General features: G+C 35.8%; 1 protein-coding gene and 1 pseudogene across 1 annotated transcript; one reads left to right on the top strand and one right to left on the bottom strand.

The window, feature by feature from the left end:
* Positions 1 to 2,961: 2,961 nt before the first annotated feature.
* Positions 2,962 to 5,964, top strand: LOC114715208 (uncharacterized). The gene is made up of 3 exons (XM_028900001.1): positions 2,962 to 2,980; positions 5,001 to 5,822; positions 5,930 to 5,964. The coding sequence occupies exons 1-3, from the start codon at positions 2,962 to 2,964 to the stop codon at positions 5,962 to 5,964; spliced, it is 876 nt and encodes a 291-aa protein (XP_028755834.1).
* Positions 5,965 to 10,436: 4,472 nt separating this feature from the next.
* On the bottom strand, positions 10,437 to 22,531 carry LOC114715205 (uncharacterized; annotated as a pseudogene).
* Positions 22,532 to 22,881: the final 350 nt, after the last annotated feature.

Here is a 22,881-nt window from a genome sequence, read left to right as displayed (position 1 = left end):
AAGATCATAAGCCTTTATAATAACTTTATAAATTCAGGATTCGCACAGATAAAATATTTGTAAATTGATTTTCCTGATAAAAGTGTGCTTGGATAAATTTAAAAAAAGGATATATGGGTAATAAAAACATAACAAAATTATCAATTTATTCAATTTAAATAATAATTTTTGGTGGGTCACATCACCAAAACGGCAAATTGCACAGTAAAAAGGACCATTAAACATTAATGGAAGTAAGAAGACAAGGCATGAAGAGATTGGTAGGTGGGGGCCTCTGCTTCAATACTGGCCACTAAAGTGCTCCGAACCATGCAACCCTCTTTAATATCTACGCAGCTCATCTCTGTACATATATTTATAATCACACCCACACACACACACACAGCTTTTTGCTTTTCCTTCAACAGAAGCAAAGATATTATGGAAGATCCAGGAGATCTATAACCAGACATTTTCACAGATGATCCTTTCAAGGTAGTGCAGGCCAAATTGTCTCAAGAAGTGGGTAATTGTCATATTTGTCAAGAGTAGCTTTTGGACTATTAAATAAACGGCATCATATTTACCACAAATCGCGCATAAGCCTACTTCTTTCCTGCTTCCTACATGCTGCGAAGTATCTTCCATTTATTATGAAGCAGAGCTTTCTGTGCTGGAACCCACTTGTCCTGTATGTAGCTCATCATGGACTTTAGGCCACAAAAAATTCTCAATACTTCAAAATAATCTCATTCCATGCGAGATGTGAACTTTTATCTATCTTATGTGAATAAAGTATAGGTTTTCTAAAGATATTACGTGGCTTCTGTTTTGGTCAATAAAGTTGTTAGGTGACTCGTCACTTCATAAATTGGTCATTTTAATTTTATCACCTGTAGCATTGACTATCACGTGGAACTGAAATTTTTTACTGTGTAAAGATTATACATATTAGGGAAATTTTCATTTAAGGACTGCAGTACAGAATTAATTTGAAAGAGCCTCCAAAATTTTCTGAAACTTCACTGCAGGACAAGAGGGCAAACTGATATTAATTCCACAAAAAAATAACGCTATTACCCCTCATAATACTTATTGCAGAGTGACATGTAAATGGATTAATTTCAGTTGTAAATAAAGGTATGTATGTTGCAAATTGACTAGTTCCACTTGCAAATAGGCTCTCTCACACTTATTCACTCACAGACACCTTCTTCAGGTGAAAGAAGTGACATGTAAAAGGATTAATTCCAATTGTAAATAAATGTATGTATGTTGCAAATTGACTAGTCTCACTTGCAAATGGACTCTCCCACACTTATTCACTTATGGAGACCTTCTTCAGGTGAAGGGAGTGACATGTAAATGGACTAATTCCAGTTATAAATAAATGTATGTATGTTGCAAATTGTTTATTCTCCCTTGTAAATGGGCTGTCCCACATTTGTTCACTCAGACATATTCTTCAAGTGAAGGAGGTAACATATAAATGGACTAATTTTAGTTATAAATATATCTATGCATGTTGCAAATTATCTAGTCTCACTTGCAAATGGGCTCTTTCACACTTGTTCACATGAGGGACAATAGGGTCATTTTCTTTATGGAATTAATATCAGTTTGCCCCTTGGTTCTGCAGTGAAATTTCAAAAAGTTTTGAGGGCTTTTTGAAATTAATTCTGTACTGCGGTCCTCAAACAAAATGTTCCCTAAATATTTGTTAGATATTTTATTATAATTATTTAGATATATATTAGGAAATTAATAAAATACTCTGAGTGTGGCCCCTTCAGTCAAACAAAGCCCAAGCCCAGTAGGGTTAAGCTTTTCAGTCTATATATGTGTTGTTAACTCTCTGATGGTGGGACATACAACAATTGAGTTGACGGCTGAATATTCTGTGAGCGAGTGAAATACCTATCTGCTCTTTTGAGGTTCCCTGACTGGTGACGGCTAATCCAGTTGCCATCACTGTGCCCTATTCCAGTCAGAAGAGACCTGAACAACTCTTTTCTTATAACTGTTGTTCTCTTTTGCAGCTCTATTCCTCTATCTCAGATCCCGAGATAATTCAAGATAAGACATATGGCAAGAGGTACACAAAGATTCTTCCGCTGTATTATTTTATGAAAAGATTCATATCTCTTTATTGTTTTATTTGTTTGTATTGTGAATTTGTCTTACACGTGGTATCAGAGCCTGGTTTGATTATTCTCTGCCTCTTTATTTTCTTTATCTGGGATGATCTGAGCATAAAATGGAATACAATGATTTACTATTGTGACTCACATCGGTTCCATTAGCAAGATCAGAGATAATTATTTTATACTGCAATTTATTTTATTGAAAATTAAATTCAGTTCTATATGTTTTATATTTTTCATGTTTTCGGATTAAAGGGATGTGAGGAGATTAATTTTGATCTCCCATGAATCATCATCCTCTTTAGTTATATTGGAGGATCCGAATAAATCTTGTTCCTTTTTTAAAATCAATTATAACTAACCCCGTCTCGTCCAGAGTGAGCATATCTTGGATGTTTTCAAGCCCAAATAAGACCGGCGTTCATGTCCGGATATTCACCTATATGCTTGCTTCCATAGAGAAATCATTTTTTTATTTTGTTCTGCGTGCTGCTTGATCTGAATAATGGGTCTGTTTCGGAATATTGGGACGAAAGGAGAACGATTTTGTTCTCCGATGACTACTCGTCGCCTCCTTCATCGGAAAAATTGAAGGCCGAAGCACATGTTCGAAACTCTCTTCTGATTTCAATTTTTTGTCCCTTTTATTTGTTAATTAGAAAACCGTGTTGGGATTTCTTAAAACATCAAAGATTTTGCCTTTAAAACTGAAGTGCAGTGATGATAAAATCACTGCAACTGACCGAGGACCGCCGGAAAAAAATGGCGTGAAGGTTGCTCTGGCCGACGGCTGGGAAGGGGAAGAAGACGGGTCGCGTGTCGGGTTATAGGGATCCGAATGGTTGGAAAGAAACCCGGTACGACGTCGTTTTGCGTCACTTCCCCTGCCCCCATGAAACGCACCGTTTCACTTAAGTCCTTCTGGGCCAAACGCGTTGTGGGCCATGCTTTTGGGTTCTAATTCAAAAAAAAAAACTTGTTTGATTCTGTTTTGGGCCGAATGTTTTTCTGGGCTCTCATATATATATTTTTGAATTTAGAACTAGGCCAACGAATTTTGGGTTCTGCAAGTTTTATTTATTTATTTGTTTTTTTTTCTTTCTTCTTCTTCTTTTATCGGTCTGGGCTTTTTTTTGCATGGGCCACTCAATTTTTTTTTTAAAAAAAAAGGGTTCGCACAGTGACATTACAGAAAACAGTTTGGGCCTCGAATTGGCTTTTTGTACAGAATTAATTTTTTTCTCCCTGTTTCCTTCTGGGCTGCACTGTGCGTCTTGGGCTTGCTGTTTTTGCACAGAAATCAGTTTTTGGTCACTATTTGGTTACTGGGCTTCTGTTTGGGCCTGAACAACTATTTTGTTATTTTAGAATGTTCTTTTGAGGCCTATTTTGTTTAGATTCTGTTTAGCCCATTTATTTTTATTTTCCAGAATAAGTTCATGTTAAATAAATAATTAATTGCAAGTTATTTATTTATTTGAAAATAGTTTTCACATGTAATTTATTTTATGCAAATATTTGAATTGTTTAAAGGGATAATTAATCTGCAAGTCCTTATAGTTTCAACCAATTTTGAATCAGGTCCCTATAATTTTTTTTCTTTTTATCATATCCTTATACTTTCACCTGTTTTTAATTAGGTCCTTGCATTTATTTTTCTTTTATCAAGTCCTTATAAGATCACCTTATTTTTAAGTAAGTCCCTGAATTTTTTATTCTTTATTTTATAAATTCTAATAGTACTATTTTATAAACATAAAATAGTATATATTATGTAATATTAGTTTATAAACAATAATATTCTAAAAATAATGAATTATTATAATAATTTTATTTTTTAGCAAAAAAAATTAATTGTTTTAAAAAAATTTCCTTAATTAATTAATTATATTACTTATCTTTTATTATATAATTATTAATATTTTATATTTCAGTACTAATTTATTTAATTAAGTTCATATTTAATTAATAAATAAAAATTAAAACTAGATGGACCTAATTAAAATTCTAGTGAAATTATAAAGACTTAATAAAAAGAAAAATAAATGCGAGGACCTAATTAAAAATAGATGAAAGTATAAGGACCTGATAAAAAGAAAAAAAACTATAAGGACCTAATTCAAAATTGGTTAAAACTATAAGGACTTCCAGATTAATTAACCCTTGTTTAAATAAAGATAAAAGTTAATCTTAGCTATTTCACATTTTGTGTAAATTTGCAAAATTGTTTGTTGTAAAATTGCTTGTTTGCCTAAATGTTTGGATACTAAATTTTGGGCAATTTGGTTATTTAATTGAATTTTGCAATGTTTATTTTGAGATGAAATATGCTGAGGTTAATGTTTAAACAATTATTTGGATGTATAAAAATAGTGGGAGAATTTAGTTCAGTTATTTACTTGTTAATTAAATTAATTGCTTAAATTCTCCATTGAGATGTGTATATACTAGACTTAAATGCACTTGTATGATATTTGTGATTAGCATGTTTCTTTAAGGAATAGCCACAGCATCCTTTATCTATTGCATGCGATATAAATCACATAATGGACTTATAAAATATCAATTGTAATTAAATATGCATTCATAATTTATCTTTGCCCACAGGTAGATAATTATCAATGTATATTTAATTAGGGTGGGATAAAATTGCCTTGTATTTTCTAAGTAGCCCACAAGTATTAGGAAATATAAATGCGTTCTAGTTCCATCAATACGAGATAAATACATGCTATGCTAATTTCTTTGCCCACAGGGAGAACTTAGTGATACGTATTTATAATTGTATGCTTTATTAATGTTTTAAGCATACATGGCGCAGTTATTGTGAATTGTCTCAATTTATTTGGAAGTTTGACTGATTCTCTAATATTGCAGCTGCATTTACTGTCCCTAACATTGTTGCTGATGCTAGTAACAAAATTATACTTGATGGTACTAACTACCCTGATTGGAGGGAAGACATTGCTTTACATCTCGGTTGTCTGAACATGGACTATGTCCTGGAAACTGAAAGGCCTCCCAAACCAGCTGATGGCTCAACTGACAAAGAGGCCAAAGAGTATTATGAATCCTGGGAGAAAAACAATCGCCTTACTCTCCTGCTGATCAAAACAAGGATTGCTAGGAGCATTCGAGGAGCAATCCCTAAATGCGAAACTGCTAAAGAATACCTGGAAGCTGTGGACAAACAGTTCAAACCGACAGACAAGCAGATGGGGGGCACCATTATGTCGGAATTATGTGCCATGAGGCTTACAGGTATAGGCGGTACTAGGCAGCATATAATGAAGATGAGAGATCTATCCTCTCAGTTGAAATCCTTCGATATGGAGCCTACTGAGCAATTCTTGGTGCAGTTAATCCTGAACTCCCTTCCTCCTCAGTTTGATGCCTTTAAAGTATCTTACAACACACATAGGGAGAAATGGTCAGTTGATGAATTGCTGTCCATGTGTGTGCAAGAAGAAACTAGGCTGTTGATGAGTGGAAAGGGTGCACCTAAGGAAGCTCATCTGGGAGAAAGCTCCAATAGGGGTGGCAGTAAGAAGGGAAATAAGGATGACAAGAAGAAAAGAAAGAGAAGAATCCCTCCTGCCACTGCCTTAAATAAGAAGGATGCCAAATGCTTCTTCTGCAAGAAGAAGGGGCACATGAAGAATGAGTGCTCCAAGAGGAAGGCATGGCTTGAACGTAAAGGTATGTTTACTTCTCATGTTACCTTAGAATCTCATGCTATTAATGTTAATGATGACACTTGGTGGATTGATACTGGTTCAATGATCCACATTTCCACAACCATGCAGGGCTTCTTAACAAGCAGGCCACCACGTCCGAGTGAGGAATGGGTTCTATCAGGCAGCAGGAACCCAGACCGTGTGGAGTTGGTTGGGACTTATCATATTTTTTTGAATAATACTCATGTAGACCTTTTTGAGACTTTTTATATTCCGACATACATGAGGAACTTAATTTCCATTTCAAAATTAATTCCGTTGGACTATGGTTTATGTCTTGAGAAGGGCTCTATGTATTTGAGCAGACATCATGTTAAGATTGCAGACATTGCAATGATTGATAATTTATTTAAAATTATTCGTGATCCTGTTCAATCTTTTAATATTTCACGTGGTATTAAACGAAGTGTCATCAATGAGAATTCTATTAGCTTGTGGCATAAGAGATTGGGACATATCTCCATTGATAGAATCAAAAGGTTAACTAAGGAGGAAATTCTTCCACCCTTAGACCATTCGGAATTTGATTCTTGTGTGGACTGCATAAGGGGAAAGCAGACCAGCAAGTCACAAAAGGGAGCTAAAAGAAGTTCTGAATTGCTTGAGATTATACATACCAATATTTGCTGCCCTGATTTAACCGCACACGGTCAAAAGTATTTTATCACCTTTATCGATGATTACTCGCGCTACACGTATATCTATTTGCTTTATAATAAAAGCGAGGCACTAGATGCCTTTAAGGAATATAAAGCAGAGGTAGAAAAACAAATTGGGAAACCAATTAAGATTGTAAGATCTGATAGAGGTGGTGAATACTATGGTAAGTTCACCAATGAAGGACAAGCACCTGGTCCTTTTGCAGAATTTCTTCGAGAGCAAGGTATAGTTGCTCAATATACCATGCCTGGCTCACCAGACATGAATGGTGTAGCTGAAAGAAGAAATAGGACCTTGCTGGACATGGTTAGGAGCATGATGAGTAGCTCCAAACTTCCAATTTCTCTATGGAAAGAAGCACTCAAGACAGCTGTATACATTCTAAACAGGGTTCCAACAAAGGCAGTGCCTAAAACACCCTTTGAAATCTGGAAAGGTTAGAAACCCAGTTTGAATCATTTAAGGGTATGGGGCTGTCCTGCAGAAGTAAGAGTGTACAACCCACAGGAAAAGAAATTGGACCCTAAGACTATTAGGGCCTACTTTGTAGGCTATGCAGAAAAGTCTAAGGGTTATAAGTTTTACTGTCCGCCTCCTTCAAAACGATTTGTGGAATCTAGGAATGCTAAGTTTCTTGAGAATGATGTGATTAGTGGGAGTGATCAGATAGGAATTGATCACATAGAAGAGACCACTAGCACAAATGGTGAGGGAACATCAATTGTCAATGACTCTTCTTTAGTTAGAGCTATCATACAACATGATGTGGATCCCATAACTCAAGTTGATGATGCTGGACATCAGGAACATATGCAAGCTGACCAACCTGTCACAGAAGTAGAACCACCACAGAATGTGACAGAGGATGTTCCTGATGAGCAACCTCAGCCGACTCAAGAAGTTGAACTGAGGAGGTCAACTAGAGAGAGAAAGCCGGCATTGCCTAGTGACTACGTTGTGTACTTCACTGAAATTGACTGTGATGATAGTATTGAAAATGATCCTTTGACCTTTACTCAAGCCATGAAGAATGAGAATTGCAAGTTGTGGCATGATGCCATGGTCGAGGAAATGAACTCTATGGCAAACAATCATGTATGGGAGCTTGTAGAGTTACCTAGTGGGTCTAAAGCCATTGGCTGTAAGTGGGTTTACAAAACCAAAAGAGACTCACAAGGTAACATTGATCGTTACAAAGCAAGGTTGGTTGCCAAGGGTTTTACGCAAGTGAAAGGAATCGACTACAGAGAAACATTTTCTCCTGTATCAAAGAAGGATTCATTCCGCATTATCATGGCATTAGTTGCACATTTTGATATGGAATTGCATCAAATGGATGTTAAAACTGCATTTCTCAATGGTGATCTTGACGAAGAGGTCTATATGAAGCAGCCTGAGGGATTCATTGTGAAAGGCAAAGAAAACTTGGTATGCAAGCTAAAGAAATCAATATATGGTTTAAAGCAAGCCTCATGACAGTAGTACTTGAAGTTCCATGAGGTGATCACATCATTTGGTTTCGATGAGAACATCATGGATGAATGCATATACCACAAGGTTAGTGGGAGCAATATCGTATTTTTGATTTTATATGTCGATGACATATTACTTGCAACCAATGATCTAGGACTATTGCACGAGGTGAAACAGTTCCTGTTTAAGAACTTTGATATGAAAGATATGGGTGAGGCATCTTATGTCATTGGCATTAAGATCCATAGGGATAGGACTCAAGGTCTTTTAGGCCTGTCTCAAGAAACCTATATAAACAAAGTTCTTGAACGATTCCGGATGAAGAACTGTTCAACCAACGTGACTCCTTTAGAGAAAGGAGACAAATTCAGTCTAGATCAGTGTCCTAAAACCGAGCTCAAGAAAAAGCAAATGGAAAGGATCCCATATGCCTCAGCAGTAGAAAGTTTAATGTATGCACAGGTTTGCACTAGACCTGATATAGCTTTTGCTGTGGGCATACTGGGAAGGTACCAAAGTAATCCTGGTGAGGCGCATTGGACAGCTGCAAAGAAAGTGTTTAGATACCTACAAGGGACTAAACACTACATGCTTACATATAAGAGGACAGAGAATCTAGAAGTGACTGGTTACTCAGACTCTGATTTGGGAGGATGTTTGGACACAAATAAGTCTACCACTGGTTATATCTTCCTACTAGCAGAAGGAGCCATATCATGGAAGAGTACGAAACAAACTCTAACAGCTCCTTCTACTGGTGATGCTGAGTACATTGCGTGTTTTGAGGCAAGTTCACAAGCGATCTAGATAAAGAATTTCATTGCTGGGCTTAAGATTGTTGATTCGATCTCTAGGCCGATCAGAATGTACTGTGATAACACCGCTGCAGTGGCCATAGCCAACAACAAGAGGAATAAGAGTCGAAGTAAGTTCGTCGAACTGAAATTCCTATGCTTGAAAGAAAGGGTTATGGATGGCCAAATTTCGGTTGAATACATCGGTACAAAGGAAATGCTAGCTGATCCTTTGACTAAAGGGTTGAAACCGAATGACTTTGTTTCACACGTACCTCACATGGGACTTCGTCCTCCAATTGATTAGTTGAGGTATGAGCAATGAAATTTATGGTTTGTCATCTCTTGTTATGATTGTATATACATTTGTGTTTTTTGAGGTTGATAAACATAAAGTAGGAACCAAACAAAATTGAGTTTGTTCATAAAGGTATACCTATTAAGTAAGGATGCTGCCTGTGATGCATGGAAGATAATACCCGACTTAAGGGGACTTGTCGCCATGATTCTTGCAGTATAGCCTTAGCTTACTGAGGCACGGCAATTGACATACGTATAAGGGCCAAGTGGGAGAATGTTAGATATTTTATTATAATTATTTAGATGTATATTAGGAAATTAATAAAATACTCTGAGTGTGGCCCCTTCAGTCAAACAAAGCCCAAGCCCAGTAGGGTTAAGCTTTTCAGTCTATATATGTGTTGTTAACTCTCTGATGGTGGGACATACAACAATTGAGTTGACGGCTGAATATTCTGTGAGCGAGTGAAATACCTATCTGCTCTTTTGAGGTTCCTTGACTGGTGACGGCTAATCCAGTTGCCATCACTGTGCCTTATTCCAGTCAGAAGAGACCTGAACAACTCTTTTCTTATAACTGTTGTTCTCTTTTGCAGCTCTATTTCTATCTCAGATCCCGAGATAATTCAAGATAAGACATATGGCAAGAGGTACACAAAGATTCTTCCGCTGTATTATTTTATGAGAAGATTCACATCTCTTTATTGTTTTATTTGTTTGTATTGTGAATCTGTCTTACAATATTATCCTATTTGAGGTAATTCGATTTATAACACAATAAGACATTAAATGTGAACATTTTACAAAAAGAATTCAAACTCGCTTTGATGTCTCGTGGAGCTAATTTGACATTAGAACTGCCTATTAGTGAATACTTAAAAAACAAATTAAAAAAGTGAAAACTAAGAGAGCTTACAAGTTAAAAATCAAACTCTTTGTACGTAATTAATAAAATTCAGTCGTTCCTATTTTAAATTCTTTCTTCGTTAAATCTTAAATGAATTTTAGTGTTCGTTTGAACAATTAGTGAGATTATACTTACAGTATATATTTGGAAGCATGAATATCCTATTCCTATCTGGCCCAAAAAAAAAATCCTATTCCTATCCAAGTAACCTAAAGACACTGGGCTTATTCACCCCAAAAAACAAAGGCACTGGGTTTAGCAAAAGAGGTTTTGTTCCCCTTAGGTGCAATGAGTTGGATTAAATTGTATTAAAAAAAAAAAAGAAGGTTGTCAACAAGACTTCTGCTGGGCCCAAGCCGGCTTCATCCAGCTAAGCCCAACGCTCCTAACATCCCCGTGTTTTGATATTTTCACTGAACATTGCAAGAAAGACATAAATGAATTCAGCGTGTAAATAGTCCCTACAAAAAATAATAGTACACATCATGTGTTACTTCAACTAGTTCATTAAAAATACGAGAGCTTATAATTAACAAAATCTATGTCCTTCCCTCCAATTTTTTCTTTTTTTGGGGTGGGGTTGTGAGGGAGGGGTGGGAACCCTCACTGTCTTCTAAAATAAAAAAGGAAATAAAATGCGCAAACAATTTTATGAAACTTCACTAAAAATAAATGCATAACAACTACAATATTCTTTTCATTTTACCCACCAAGTACTACAAATCTAACGTCTAAATCAAGTATCTATGATCTATGTGCCACCACCAGAATAAAATCTAACGTATACAGCTGAAGCACTTGGGGAAACCAATGAGGAAATTCATCACTCTCCTTGGGAAGATTTCTCAGATGGAACCGGAGAAGAAACCAATTTTGCTCCTTGCCCCTACATGACCCAAAATTAAATAAAATTACATGCACATGATTATGGATAAATAATTTCATTTTATATCATAAGTTTATGATCCAACCATGAAGTCACAATTCAGATTTATATCGAACAAGTTCATTTTGTTCACAAACCCGCTGAAGCTGTCTATAATCTGATGACTGACTATGTAGAGAAGGTGTTGATTGATCTTGTTGTATTTGCTCTGGGTCCTTTTGCTGTACCTGTGAAGCCGGCAATAACTGCTGGGCGTATATAGGATGCTCATGTTGCAGAGGTTGCTGCTGCTGAAACTGGTATTGCTGTAGAGGCTGTGGCTGGTCCTGCAGAAGAACCTGTTGCTGTGATTGAAGATATTCGGGCTGACCTTGTTGCTGAAATTGTTGAGACTGTTCTTGCTGAAACGACTGTTGTTGATATTGAATGTACTGTTGTTGCAGCTGCAATTGCTGCTGGTACTGTTGCTGAAGCATCATCACCTGTGGTGGCTGCATTTGTTGCTGTTGCTGCTGAACTAACTGCTGTTGCTGGTAGTAATAATATTGCCACATCTGATCAAATGCTTGAGCATTCTGCATATTTCCATATTGCCCATGCCCTTGCATGGCATTTGGTGGGGCATGCATAACAGGTGGTTGAGTATGAGATGCAGGGTTTTGTAGTGGCACACTTTGCATTGGCCAGCCTTGAGGTGCCGCAAAATCTGGAGTGGCAGAGGATTGAAACTGATTTTGTCCTTGGCTGCCTTGCTGAGTCTGCAATGCAGGTTGGGAGGGATAGCTTGTAGACATTTGAAAACTCCCCTCAGGTGGATGGGATTTTTTGGGAGACTGCTGGTGCCGCTGATGATCTTTCCTATATCCATGTCCACGACGCCCATGTTTAGGACCTCTGTGAAATTTACCAGCATTCCTCGCCTGATGCCAATTTCCACCATTTCTGTGGGACCGAGGCTGCAGAAATGGTCTTCTCGCTGCTTGATCATGATGTCTTCCTGAAGATGAAGGATTATTTATTTCAACCGGAGCTTGGGCCGACTCAGAATCTTGAGCACTTGCAGAGTTGCATTGATTTGCATTATAGCCCCCTGCTCTCAGCCCATCATTTGACTTGTAGATTTCTGGCATAGATTCACACTCACGTGATGTCACGGGGACTGAATCAAAACATGTACTTTTCTGGGGCTTCAATGAACCGCTCTCCAGAGACACTGATTCCTCTTCTTTCAACTCAACCTCATACATTCCCTGGGCATGAGCCTTATTTTCTTTTGAGTGCGATTGGGAAGTTTGTAGCATTTCCTTTCACTAGCTATTTGGTTTTCTAAATTTTCTGAAAGGACTTCAGGTTCAGAAAATTCTTTTTTAAAGTTCTTAGAAGCTTCTGGAGACACCTCTTTCCCTTCCATTAAAGCCGCAGATGGCACCTTCTCTTCAGCATCGTTGCGACTTGGTTCCTCCAGAACTCTGAGAGGTAGTTCTCTTCCTTTCTCTTGTACACTGTTATCCACTTCCATATATTGAATCTTGTGCTTGGCAGCGTCGTCAGGCTCAGTACTGGGAATTTCCAGCAAAGCAACTCCAGCATTTGGGGCATCTGAAATGGCAACTGAAGTCTCTTCTCCCTTATCATTAACTGAATTCACCAATTGTCGACATTTGGCTGATTGCTGACGAGTATCTGTCCTAACAAAGCCTGGAAATAACCTTACATGTCTATTCCAAGCCTTTGATACGTCATGTACAGTTCCGCAGTAGTCTACAAACTGGAATTGTAATATAAATGTCAGTATGAGAGTTTCTAAATGACAGTGTTTCTATTTGATCAAAATGAATGTTAATGAAGCCGTTTTTTGTATATAAAATAAGAAATTTTTATTAAAAAGGAACAAGTAATGGGTCTGTTTGGCAACATTCCGTCTCCACGCATCACAGTAAAACCATAATAAACTTAAAAAGGAGGCAAAAAGGCTAAAAAATGCAACACAACCATTTCATCTCTATGCATCTCAGAAAACCCAAAAAAATGTAACCAACGTCCGGAAATAAAAGGCCAAGTGAAGAGATACACGATCAATCAAATTTGGGATTTTTGCTTTATTAGAATGAGATCTTAGATCTGGATTACGATTTGGTTTATATAAATGTAATGTTTTGGATTACTAGATTATCTTTTAAATTATCCTAGAATATTTGCATTTAACTCTGGAGATCTAGGGTTAGAGTCAAGGCCTCATAAATAGGTTGGGCCAAAAAAAAAAAAAACCTTATAAATAGGCTTTAACAAACTTATTTGGTATCCCTTAAATTACTTTACACATGAATCATACAGAAAGAAGTAGAATTGAGTTAAGACAGATCTAACCTCTAGGTATGAGTTTGATATATCCTCTGCATCTTTTGTACTCAGACCTTGGGATCCATCTGGCCTCGGAGATATTGCACCAGCAACAACTGAATCTATTACAGCTATGACCTCTGGGCCTCCATGCGCCATTGAGAACTTAATCAACTCCTGCAATAATACAGGACAATTGTAAGAAACTTCTATTGTAGATTGAATTCAAATATGATGCTCACCAGAAATAAAATCATTCCCTGCACCTGCCAACTCAAGCTTTTACTACAGTTAATTCCTAACATTGCATTGAGATTCTGACCAACTGGTCAAGAGTTACATTCTCGCTGCCATATTCTTTAAGAATTTCAGTAAAATAATGGCTCTAAAATTTCTTATTTTATTCCTGGTAGGGAGACAAAATTATATAAGAAAGCAAATGGAAACAAATCTGCCTTTCAGCCCTAGAAACAAAGCTTGGCAAGGCAGAAAAATCCTAGGATTTATAACGGAATAGGTGACGGTCCACATTGAATGACCAGATCAGACAACAAATAAAATACAATAAAAAGAGAAACAAATTCATAATAAATTGACCCAATTAACGTCAGATTATAATCAAATAACGTGAAATAAGAAAGGGAAACGCACAAGCTGAGTCTGATGCTAAAGTCCCATTTAATAAACAAGGCAAGTAAAAAAAATGAGTAAGCCAATAATCTTGAGATTTCAATAATTCTCTTCATTAAAATAAATTTAAGCATGTGGTAGTGACAAGCCAGTATCATGTTCATGCTTCAACTCAAGGGGTTACCAGCTGTCTCAGAAATGACAGTTGTTCCAGAGGCCAATCTGACAAGTTAAGTACTTTTAAATCAAGTTGTTCTTGATAACGCTGATATAAGGAAAGGATTTGATTTTTTTCAAGTCTCGTCTCTTCTATTGTTTAGTTGGTAATTCCAGGTCCCGACTCATGAGTAGTAACATAAGTCAATAGCAAACTAGAAACTAGTAACCTTATCAACCATACAGAAAAGCTTCAACTGGCATTGCGAGTTCACCACTCTTAGTCTTGGGAACAATCAGGTTAGCCATCAGAAAGTCGATAATGAAGCCCAAATAGGTTATATGCAATTATGTATTGGTAAATCATCTCTGCAGTTCCAGCATAGGTCTGTTTTCAGTTAGGATATAATAAAAATTAGATTGAAATAGACTTACTTCCACAAGTAATTTGCTCTCAGGCAAATTTTGATACCTTCAATTAAGACATCTCGTGCAGCATCAACGCTGTTTGTACTCTAACAACCAAAAAGTAACGACAAAAATTAATTAGTTGTTACATCTGATATCAGCATGCGTTTTAAAAGAGAAGACTTCTTTTTTCCATCTTAGGGAGATCATTTTGACGTACTTTCCAGTATTCTTGGTTCAACCCTTTGTTAGGCCCTTGATGGAGTAAAATCAATTTTTTTTCATGAAAAAATAAAAAAACAGAACTAAGTGTAATGAATAATGATAGCCTAGTAATAAACAGAATAATCCTCAAAGGAAAAGTCTCCCCTACAAGCCCCACCAATATGCCAAATTCCTTACTGATATGAAAAGGAACACGAGCAAAGAAAAATGAAATTCTGAATATGTAAACGAACTGGTGGCAAGAAAATGATAAAAGTATAAACAGAAAAAAGTTGAAAATAATTATTGAATAAAGTTGACGAACTCAAAGAATACTCCCTCTTTTTTTGGCCATTCTAATAGTTCCATTGGCATCTAACTATTTTTATTTTCTTTTTTAGTTAACAGAGAAAACGAGAATAATTACAAATTGGGGGGGGGGGGGACCATCAATATAAAAGGGCAAAAGGAAGAAAAGATTGCACAGCAACGTTCCCTTGATTATTTAATTTCGTTATACTCGGAAATTCTAATTGGATCAAATTTCATATGAATTTGCAGTCTTACATACAAAGAAGAAAGTTGCATCCTGATAAAATTTTAGAAGATCCAGGAAAAATATCATATCCTTGATAACTGTAAGAACAATTTATTCTATTAAATATATAATGGCAACAGTTCAAAATGTTTACGCAAAAGCAGAGAGTATAAAACCTACCAGATATTTTAGACGAGAGTAATGTACATACAAAATGGGTAAAGCACGCAACTTCTCCTCCGCTGCAGCTATTTCTAGTGCTTCTTTGTATAGATTGAAAGCTGCCTCCATATTTCCCTGAGAATAATGATAAAAGTAGCACAGTCACTTCTTTATATCTGGGCATTGCACAGAGCCAAATTTCTATAGTGGTAGTAAGAGCTAATCACATACCAGACGTTTTTCCATGTTAGCTTTTGATATGACAGTCTCCACGAAGTTAGAATCTGATTCTGCACCACCATGAATATATGCGGCACGTGCAGCTGAAACATCTCCTATTTGTTCCTTAAACCTGGCATTGAAGAGATGAATTACTCGAACTCTCTGCATCAAACATATGATAGGGGAAATAAACACTGCCAAGTCACGCATAAAGCTATTAAGCCAAAGTATTCTTGAAAGAAAAGAACTCAGCTACTTCAGCAAGACAAAACCTTGTCAACAAGTCAAAAGGAAAAAATCGACAAGGAGGGATTAAAATTGACTCATGAAGAAGAAAAATTGATTTGTATTTCCTAGCTTATGATTAGTAAAATTTTCATTGTATATTGAGCAATACAGTACAATCTCTCAAATTACAGCATAAGTAAAAGTACACCTGATTGACCAGAACTACAGTATTTATTTAGCTTCACTCAGGGAAGAGAGGGACGACAAAACTACTACAATCTTGTCTTATCATCTTGCATGGTTTTCTAGTTTTAGTTTAGAAATCACTAAAATTTCTTACCAGGTGAGAGTGTTTGATAAGGTATTTACCACTACCAGCCTAAATCAGTGAGATCAAATATAAGAGAAAGGGTCTTTTTCTTAATGAGAATTGAACAGTTTCTAAAGAAAAATAAAATTACAAAAAATCTGGGGCTTTCAATGCCATTCATTTTGTAATGTCGTGAGTAAACACTTTCTTTGAGATTCTATATCACTTTCTGTTGTTTGTCAAACCCATGTTAGGAAAACTGAATTAAACAATAATCAGATGCAAAGGTCGATCAACATGAAACTTAATCAACAAAATAACAGTCCATTTGGAATAGCTTATAACTAGCTTTTCAACCGTGATTTATGGAATATGAAGTAAGTATGTAAAAAAAGTTTTGTCTCAGCTTACATTTTTTTTTTTTTGACCAAGGTTGTCTCAGCTTACATACAAGTGCTTTCGAATGCTATCCCAAACAGGCCATAAGCATAACAGAAGATACCTTCAAAAATATTTCTGTTGCTCTTTCTAATGAATACTTTGCAATTTCTCTTCCTCCCTTGGTTTCCATGAAATCCACATAACGCATCCAGTATTCAGGGTAGTTGGCACAAACAATTAAGCATCTCTCATAAAGTTTTACAGCCTGTGGTCAATCAGAGAAATAGAAAATCAAGAAAAGCTGACTATTTTTTTTTTTTTTGGGGGGGGGGGGGGAATGGTTAAGTTATTGGGAATTTTGCATAGAACAATACCCAGTCAAAATCCCCTTGCAGTTCAACAAAATCCAGATAACGGTGCCAATTCTGCAATTGACTGGCATCAAGTGGCTTGACATGAAAGTAAGACCTTCGCATATTAGCCTCAAAAGAACTAATTTTCAAACCCAACTCGCAAGCATCTTGATACAGCCGCTCTCCCAAATTCTTGAACTTTTTCAAGGCTGTCAACCTTTTTAAGCCGATAGATGAATCCATCATATTTTCAATAATGCAATAAATCTCATCATCCTTGCATGACATGGAGATGTCGCCATCAAGCAATGATTCAGACTCTGATTCCTTTGTAGTGTCACCCTGGCTTGTCATGTCCTCTTCCAAGAGGGTTACCAACTTTTTAAAACTGAATACATATAAAACTAATATCTGATAAGTGTGCTATTCAACAGAATAAATAATACCAGTACAAGCATTAATATCACCAAGTTGGACTCACTTGAAATAAAATATCAACTTGAGGCTCAAGAAATGCAAGGCATATCAAATGGAGATTAAAAATAGATTACGAAAGACAATGTTAATGATCTTCAAATTACTACCTTCATTGCTAAATATAAGAGTTAGCAGAGGGATTGAATTTGGTCCTAAACATAAGACCTCAATCTACTTTGTCTCCCAAATTTATAATTATTTTCCTAAACTCTCCTCACACCTATTACGATATTCATCAAGAGGTAGTTTCCAATGCAAATAACTGTAGGGGTATTTTAAGGAAATCAACACATTTGTTACAAATAACTAAATTAAATAATTCTCTTAATCTTTACAAATTAGCTAACTAGCACTTACATTTAGGACTGGAGGTAGTATAAACTATAGATAAATATGAAAATGATTTTGAATAAGCTTAGAAAAAGTTTCACTAAGAATAAATTAGGATTAAAATTTAATATTTTAATGTATTTATTTCATTATTTTCTTGGGATTTCTATCTTGTATTTTAAATGTTATATTTTAGGTTTCATATAAAGCAGTTAATAATTATAGATAAAGCAGCCTATTCGACTAATGATTAATAAAGCTTTATTGGTTTATTAGCAGCCAGCCTCTCTCCCTCCCTTCTTCTATATATCCTTCCACTTCTCTCCTCCCTTTTATTTCTCCTCCTTCCCCCCTCTTTTGCAAAAAGCCAAAAGTAAGCCATGCAAATTATCCTTTCCTATTGCACTTCTTGAGACAGGATGGACCCTTAACTAGAATGCCCTATTTCAATGTGGGTTTTGCATTGTAAGTTCTACCTTGTGGAAAATTAGGAATCTTGATGAACATTGAGTTCTACTTTGGTTTTCAGGAGATTCCTTTTGTTGACATTTTTCTTTCAGTTAGGTAATTTTCTTTCAGTTCACATTTTTCACCTCATCTCATTGAAATTATTCACTGCAAATTTCACATAATACCACTCTGGGTTACAACAAATTCCACAACAATTCAGAACCTACACAATTAATTTTTTCAAGTAAAAGACCCTACAAAATTTTTATTGCACAGTCACACGGAAACTCTGGCAACCTTCTCAACCTCATTCTTGTGTTCTAGACGCCAGATTTCAAATTAAGCGTCGTTCTTTATCACTAATGATAGAAGCCCTTCAAAGTCCACAAAAACTCCAAAAATAAATCATTTCTTCCTGTGCCCTTCAAGCATTAGGAAGGAAATTGTAAAGCATGACCCTCTTCTCATTCTTTAATAGGAGTCCATTTCTATGATCTATTTGCTGTCCTCTTATTTGTTTTTCAAAAAAATTCTCTCTTAACAAAAAAATGCTTTCTAACAAAAATAAAACCACCAAAAAAAATACAGAGCTTATCCTCAAATCCCATAAACCCCAAAATCAGTAGAGTATAAGATCACATGACACATATTTCATTGTACAACATGACGAAACTTCCATGGCATCCCTTGGCTTATGGAATGACCCAGCAATAGAGAGGGAGGGGGGAGAGGGAGTACAAGTTTCAGAAAGCAAGACATACCTATCATAATACTGATGTAACTTTTTGGTTGGAAATCTCAGAGCTTGGACATATATGTGAGCAAGATAAATCCACTGTTGCTGGGAAAACTCAAAATGAATATACTTATCCCACAAGGTATGACATAAGTAGTCCTTCCCAACAAATGAAATGGCTCTCTTAAATAATCTGCCGAAAATCACAGAGCAAACCTATCTAATTACCCTTGAGTCTCAAAATGGAAGAGCAACCATGCGGAGATACTTGAGTATGAAAAGAGACTAGTAAAATCAAATCAGTTCAGTATCACATTATTACAAGGAACATGATAAATATTGGCAGATACGTGCATGGTGATGCATGCACTCACGTACTTATACAAGAAAGAGTAGGTACCAAAGTCCGTTAACATTGACGGAAGACTTAACACAGTTACAACATATAGTAACTATACATCAAATATGATTTTCGTCAATCCCAAGATTGCATCATGACATGCATTCATGTTGATCATGTATATTAGTTGTTCATGAAGAATTTCAGAAAATAATGACTTTTGAAATTTCTTATTTTATTTCAAACACATGGCAAATTATAGGAGAATGCAGGCCGCTGAAGGTTTATCCAATCACCCTCCAAAGGGAAAAATTGAACAAAGTTAAAGTTCGCTCTATTTTCACCTTTTATTTTATTTTATTTTATTTATTCACTTTTTTGGAATCTGGCAATCTGACATGAGATAGAGAAGATATTAACAGGAAAAAGGACGAAGTAGCTGATGTGCTGATGAAATTGGAGAGAAGGAACTAGGCATACTCAACAGGATTTATAATAATCATTGAAAAGACAATTCCAAATTGGGCCATTTCTCTCAGCATTTGTTTAATGAGCGGTGCTAGTTCAGAAATAATTGGAGACTAGTTCTCACGTTGTAGTATGGCTACTTCTCTTTAAATAAGTTGTTTAGTACATGGCTAAAGTTGGATTGCGCATAAACTTTAGACCATTTTTTATTGGTCCAGTATAAACCTGGGACACAACACAAAAGGCAATTTTCACAACGTGTGACTTTTGCTAAAATTTGGTGTATTTGGTGGGAAAGGAATGCTAGGAGCTTTAAAGGTGTTTCAGCAACTATAATTTATGAATGATTAAAAAGAATCTTGCGTCCCTATGGTGCTCTGTTCATGATTTTTTGTGACATCGTCATTTGCTTAAATTCTAGCGTTCTTATCCCTTTTATTTTTCCCTTTAAGAGAATGTCCAAGCCTCCTATCATGTAATCTCTTTCTTTCAAATAAAATTTCCATTTCTATTTTTAAAAAATAAAAATAAGAGATTTAGAGGAAAATTGTGAAATTTTAGAAATTGTTTGGGTTTTTACATACTTTTTCACCAACAAATTTATCATCATTTTCATCTCACTGTTAGAAGCAGATAGCTCACTGTAATTCAATTGCTGTGGGTAGCAAAACTTCCACTTAAAACACACACAAAATTCAATGGGTTAGAACACTTGTAACATAACAGGCATAGAGAGATGTCAAGAAACCATGACATCAATTTATTAATTCAATTAAAGAAGACCAAAAAATAAATATTTAAATTTTCCTTCTTACTATAATGCAATGCTTTTATAATATTCATAGGTAGAGATGGAAATAATAAACTTGATCCACTATGTCACCTTCGAATATCAGATGGATCCTCGAAAGCTGACATACAAAAGCTACAATAGTCAACCCACACTTCTACTGAATACATTGCTGATTGCACAGCTCGTTCGAAGACTTCAACAACTTTATCTATCGTACATAGGTGAATCATGTGGGCCGCATATTTCCACCAATACCCATAGCATAAAGGGAACTGAGACAAGAAATGGTCGTAAACTAGGCATATTTTCTCCATGTCATCCTGCAGAAATCATAACAAGTCAATCTTTTATTTTTCATTTTCCTTTTTCTCCAATGTCAATATAATAATGTCTAAAAAGGCATTCCCCACTGTCAAAGCCACTCACTAATTCTTCCTCAAGAGAATGTAAATCACATATTATCCCTCATACCATCTGTTTCAGCCATTAAAATTCACTTTAGTATCGTCATGCCTTGGAACTCCTAGCATCTTCTCGAATAAATAAACCACCTCACCTTTGACTAAAGTCTTCCCTGCTCTCAGTTTAAGCTTATATTTATCTAAGCTGAAGGCTTTTCTTTGCCTTTTCCAGGCTCCATAGTCTCCTATAAGGACTAAAAGCTTGCTCAAGGTGCTCAGCTATTTCCCTAACCCACCTTTTAAGGCTAATATCTTGATGATCTATGCTACACTGATCTACATCCATCCCAAAGAAGCCTACCAAAGACATTTGTGCCCAGCAACACAGGAAACTTATTGGTGGATGCAATATCATCAAAATAGAGGACAGAATATGGAAGTTATCAATATGTTCATTTTTCATAAAACTATTCAGAGAAATGCTGCAAAAGTCAGATAAAACAGATGGAAACCACAACAGAAACTAGGATTTTATACTAATATTAAAAGCAAGATTACCAAACAGAAAACCAGCAGTAAAGCAAATCCCCCTAGTTATTTGGAACTATAGGTATCCCCCATGCATCCACCCTGGAATTTTCCTCCTCTCTTCTTTCCCTCCACTCTTTCAAACCTCAGACAATTACCGCCAAAATTGGCAGCCAAAATTACCCAAAAACTGAACCCAATAGTGCCTACAACTACTTAAAACGGTTGGTACTTAACTGTCAATCCCCCTTATAATAAAGATGATTATGTTATATTGACATCAGATATGTTCACAATAAAAAGAAACTCAATTACTATTCTCAAGAGTTCTCATAAACATACAGGATAAATAGTCTCAATCTTTGAAATTAGTGCAGTCCATCCATCAAAATCTAATGAGTCCTCGGAAATAACTTCTTTAAGATTGAGATCGTCAAAGCCAGCTGCAAGAATAAGTCAGAAGTTTCTTAAATTAATTGGATAAGCAAATGAAAGTTATAAACATATTAGTAATTGGCATAAACTTATACCAATGCATGAGGGGGAAAATATAAATAACGGCTAATCTCTGAAAACCTTAGAAGAAGAAAAATCCAAAAACAAGCACCAAAAGTAAATGCTGCAGAGCGAGATGAGTCAGTAGTTCTCCAAAAGAAGTGTCTAGAACTACAAAAGCATGCCATATAGAAGCAAATAGATAGACAAAACATTGCCATCAAGCTATCAAGCATATTTGTATACTTTCCCATATGATATATAAATTTCTGCAGGATGTGAAAAAATACTTTTCTTCATAAAAAAGAAAAGACTTCCTATCTTTGGGACCTGATATTAAACTGCTCAGAAACTTGGGATATCCCCATCATCACATAGCTGGATTCCTGAATTTTCAATCTTAAGTATGCAGTTCTTATTACATTAGCACAAAACCGTTGTTAGAAACAATCCTAATTTTCATACGAGCAAAGTTCCGCTAATACTGAGAGACATCCATCCACTTCCAGAGAGTGGAGAAAGACTCCTAACTATCCCAGAAAGAAGAGAGCAACAGAAGCACATTAATGAATTTCCCAAAATGAAGCAAAAGTGAAAATTACGGGTTGATTGTAGAGAGCAGAGCTCCGCCATTAGAGGCCACTTCTAGGATATATGAACGAAAAGAGAGATGGGCGAAGCGTTTTCCCTTCGATCGGAGTGAAGAGACTGTTTCTGTGTGTTACCCAAGTTCGGTCGAGCCAGCGGCAGGAATGGCAAAATAAACTGCGACTAATATCAAAATTATTTGGCTCGAAATAATTAATATTAGGATTGATTATTATGTAAAAAAATTTATTTTTTCCATTCTGGCAAAAAAAAATTTTTTTCCTTACTTATAGAACTTTCTAAAAAGTTATACTGAAAAAAATATATTGCTCAAATTTTAAATATCTCTGGTGACAAAAGAAAATTGCTGATATATGATATTCTGTGTATTTTCCAAGATAAATATATCAAATAGGGAGAATGACAAAAAAAAAACAGAAAATTGCATAATTTTAAATTAATA

Source organism: Neltuma alba, unplaced genomic scaffold, assembly GCF_004799145.2.
Source record: "Neltuma alba isolate B1F8T4 unplaced genomic scaffold, ASM479914v2 tig00011578_pilon, whole genome shotgun sequence".
Classification (NCBI taxonomy): Eukaryota; Viridiplantae; Streptophyta; class Magnoliopsida; order Fabales; family Fabaceae; genus Neltuma; species Neltuma alba.
The sequence above is the reverse complement of the archived record's forward strand: the minus strand, read 5'-3'. Positions and strand labels throughout refer to the sequence as shown.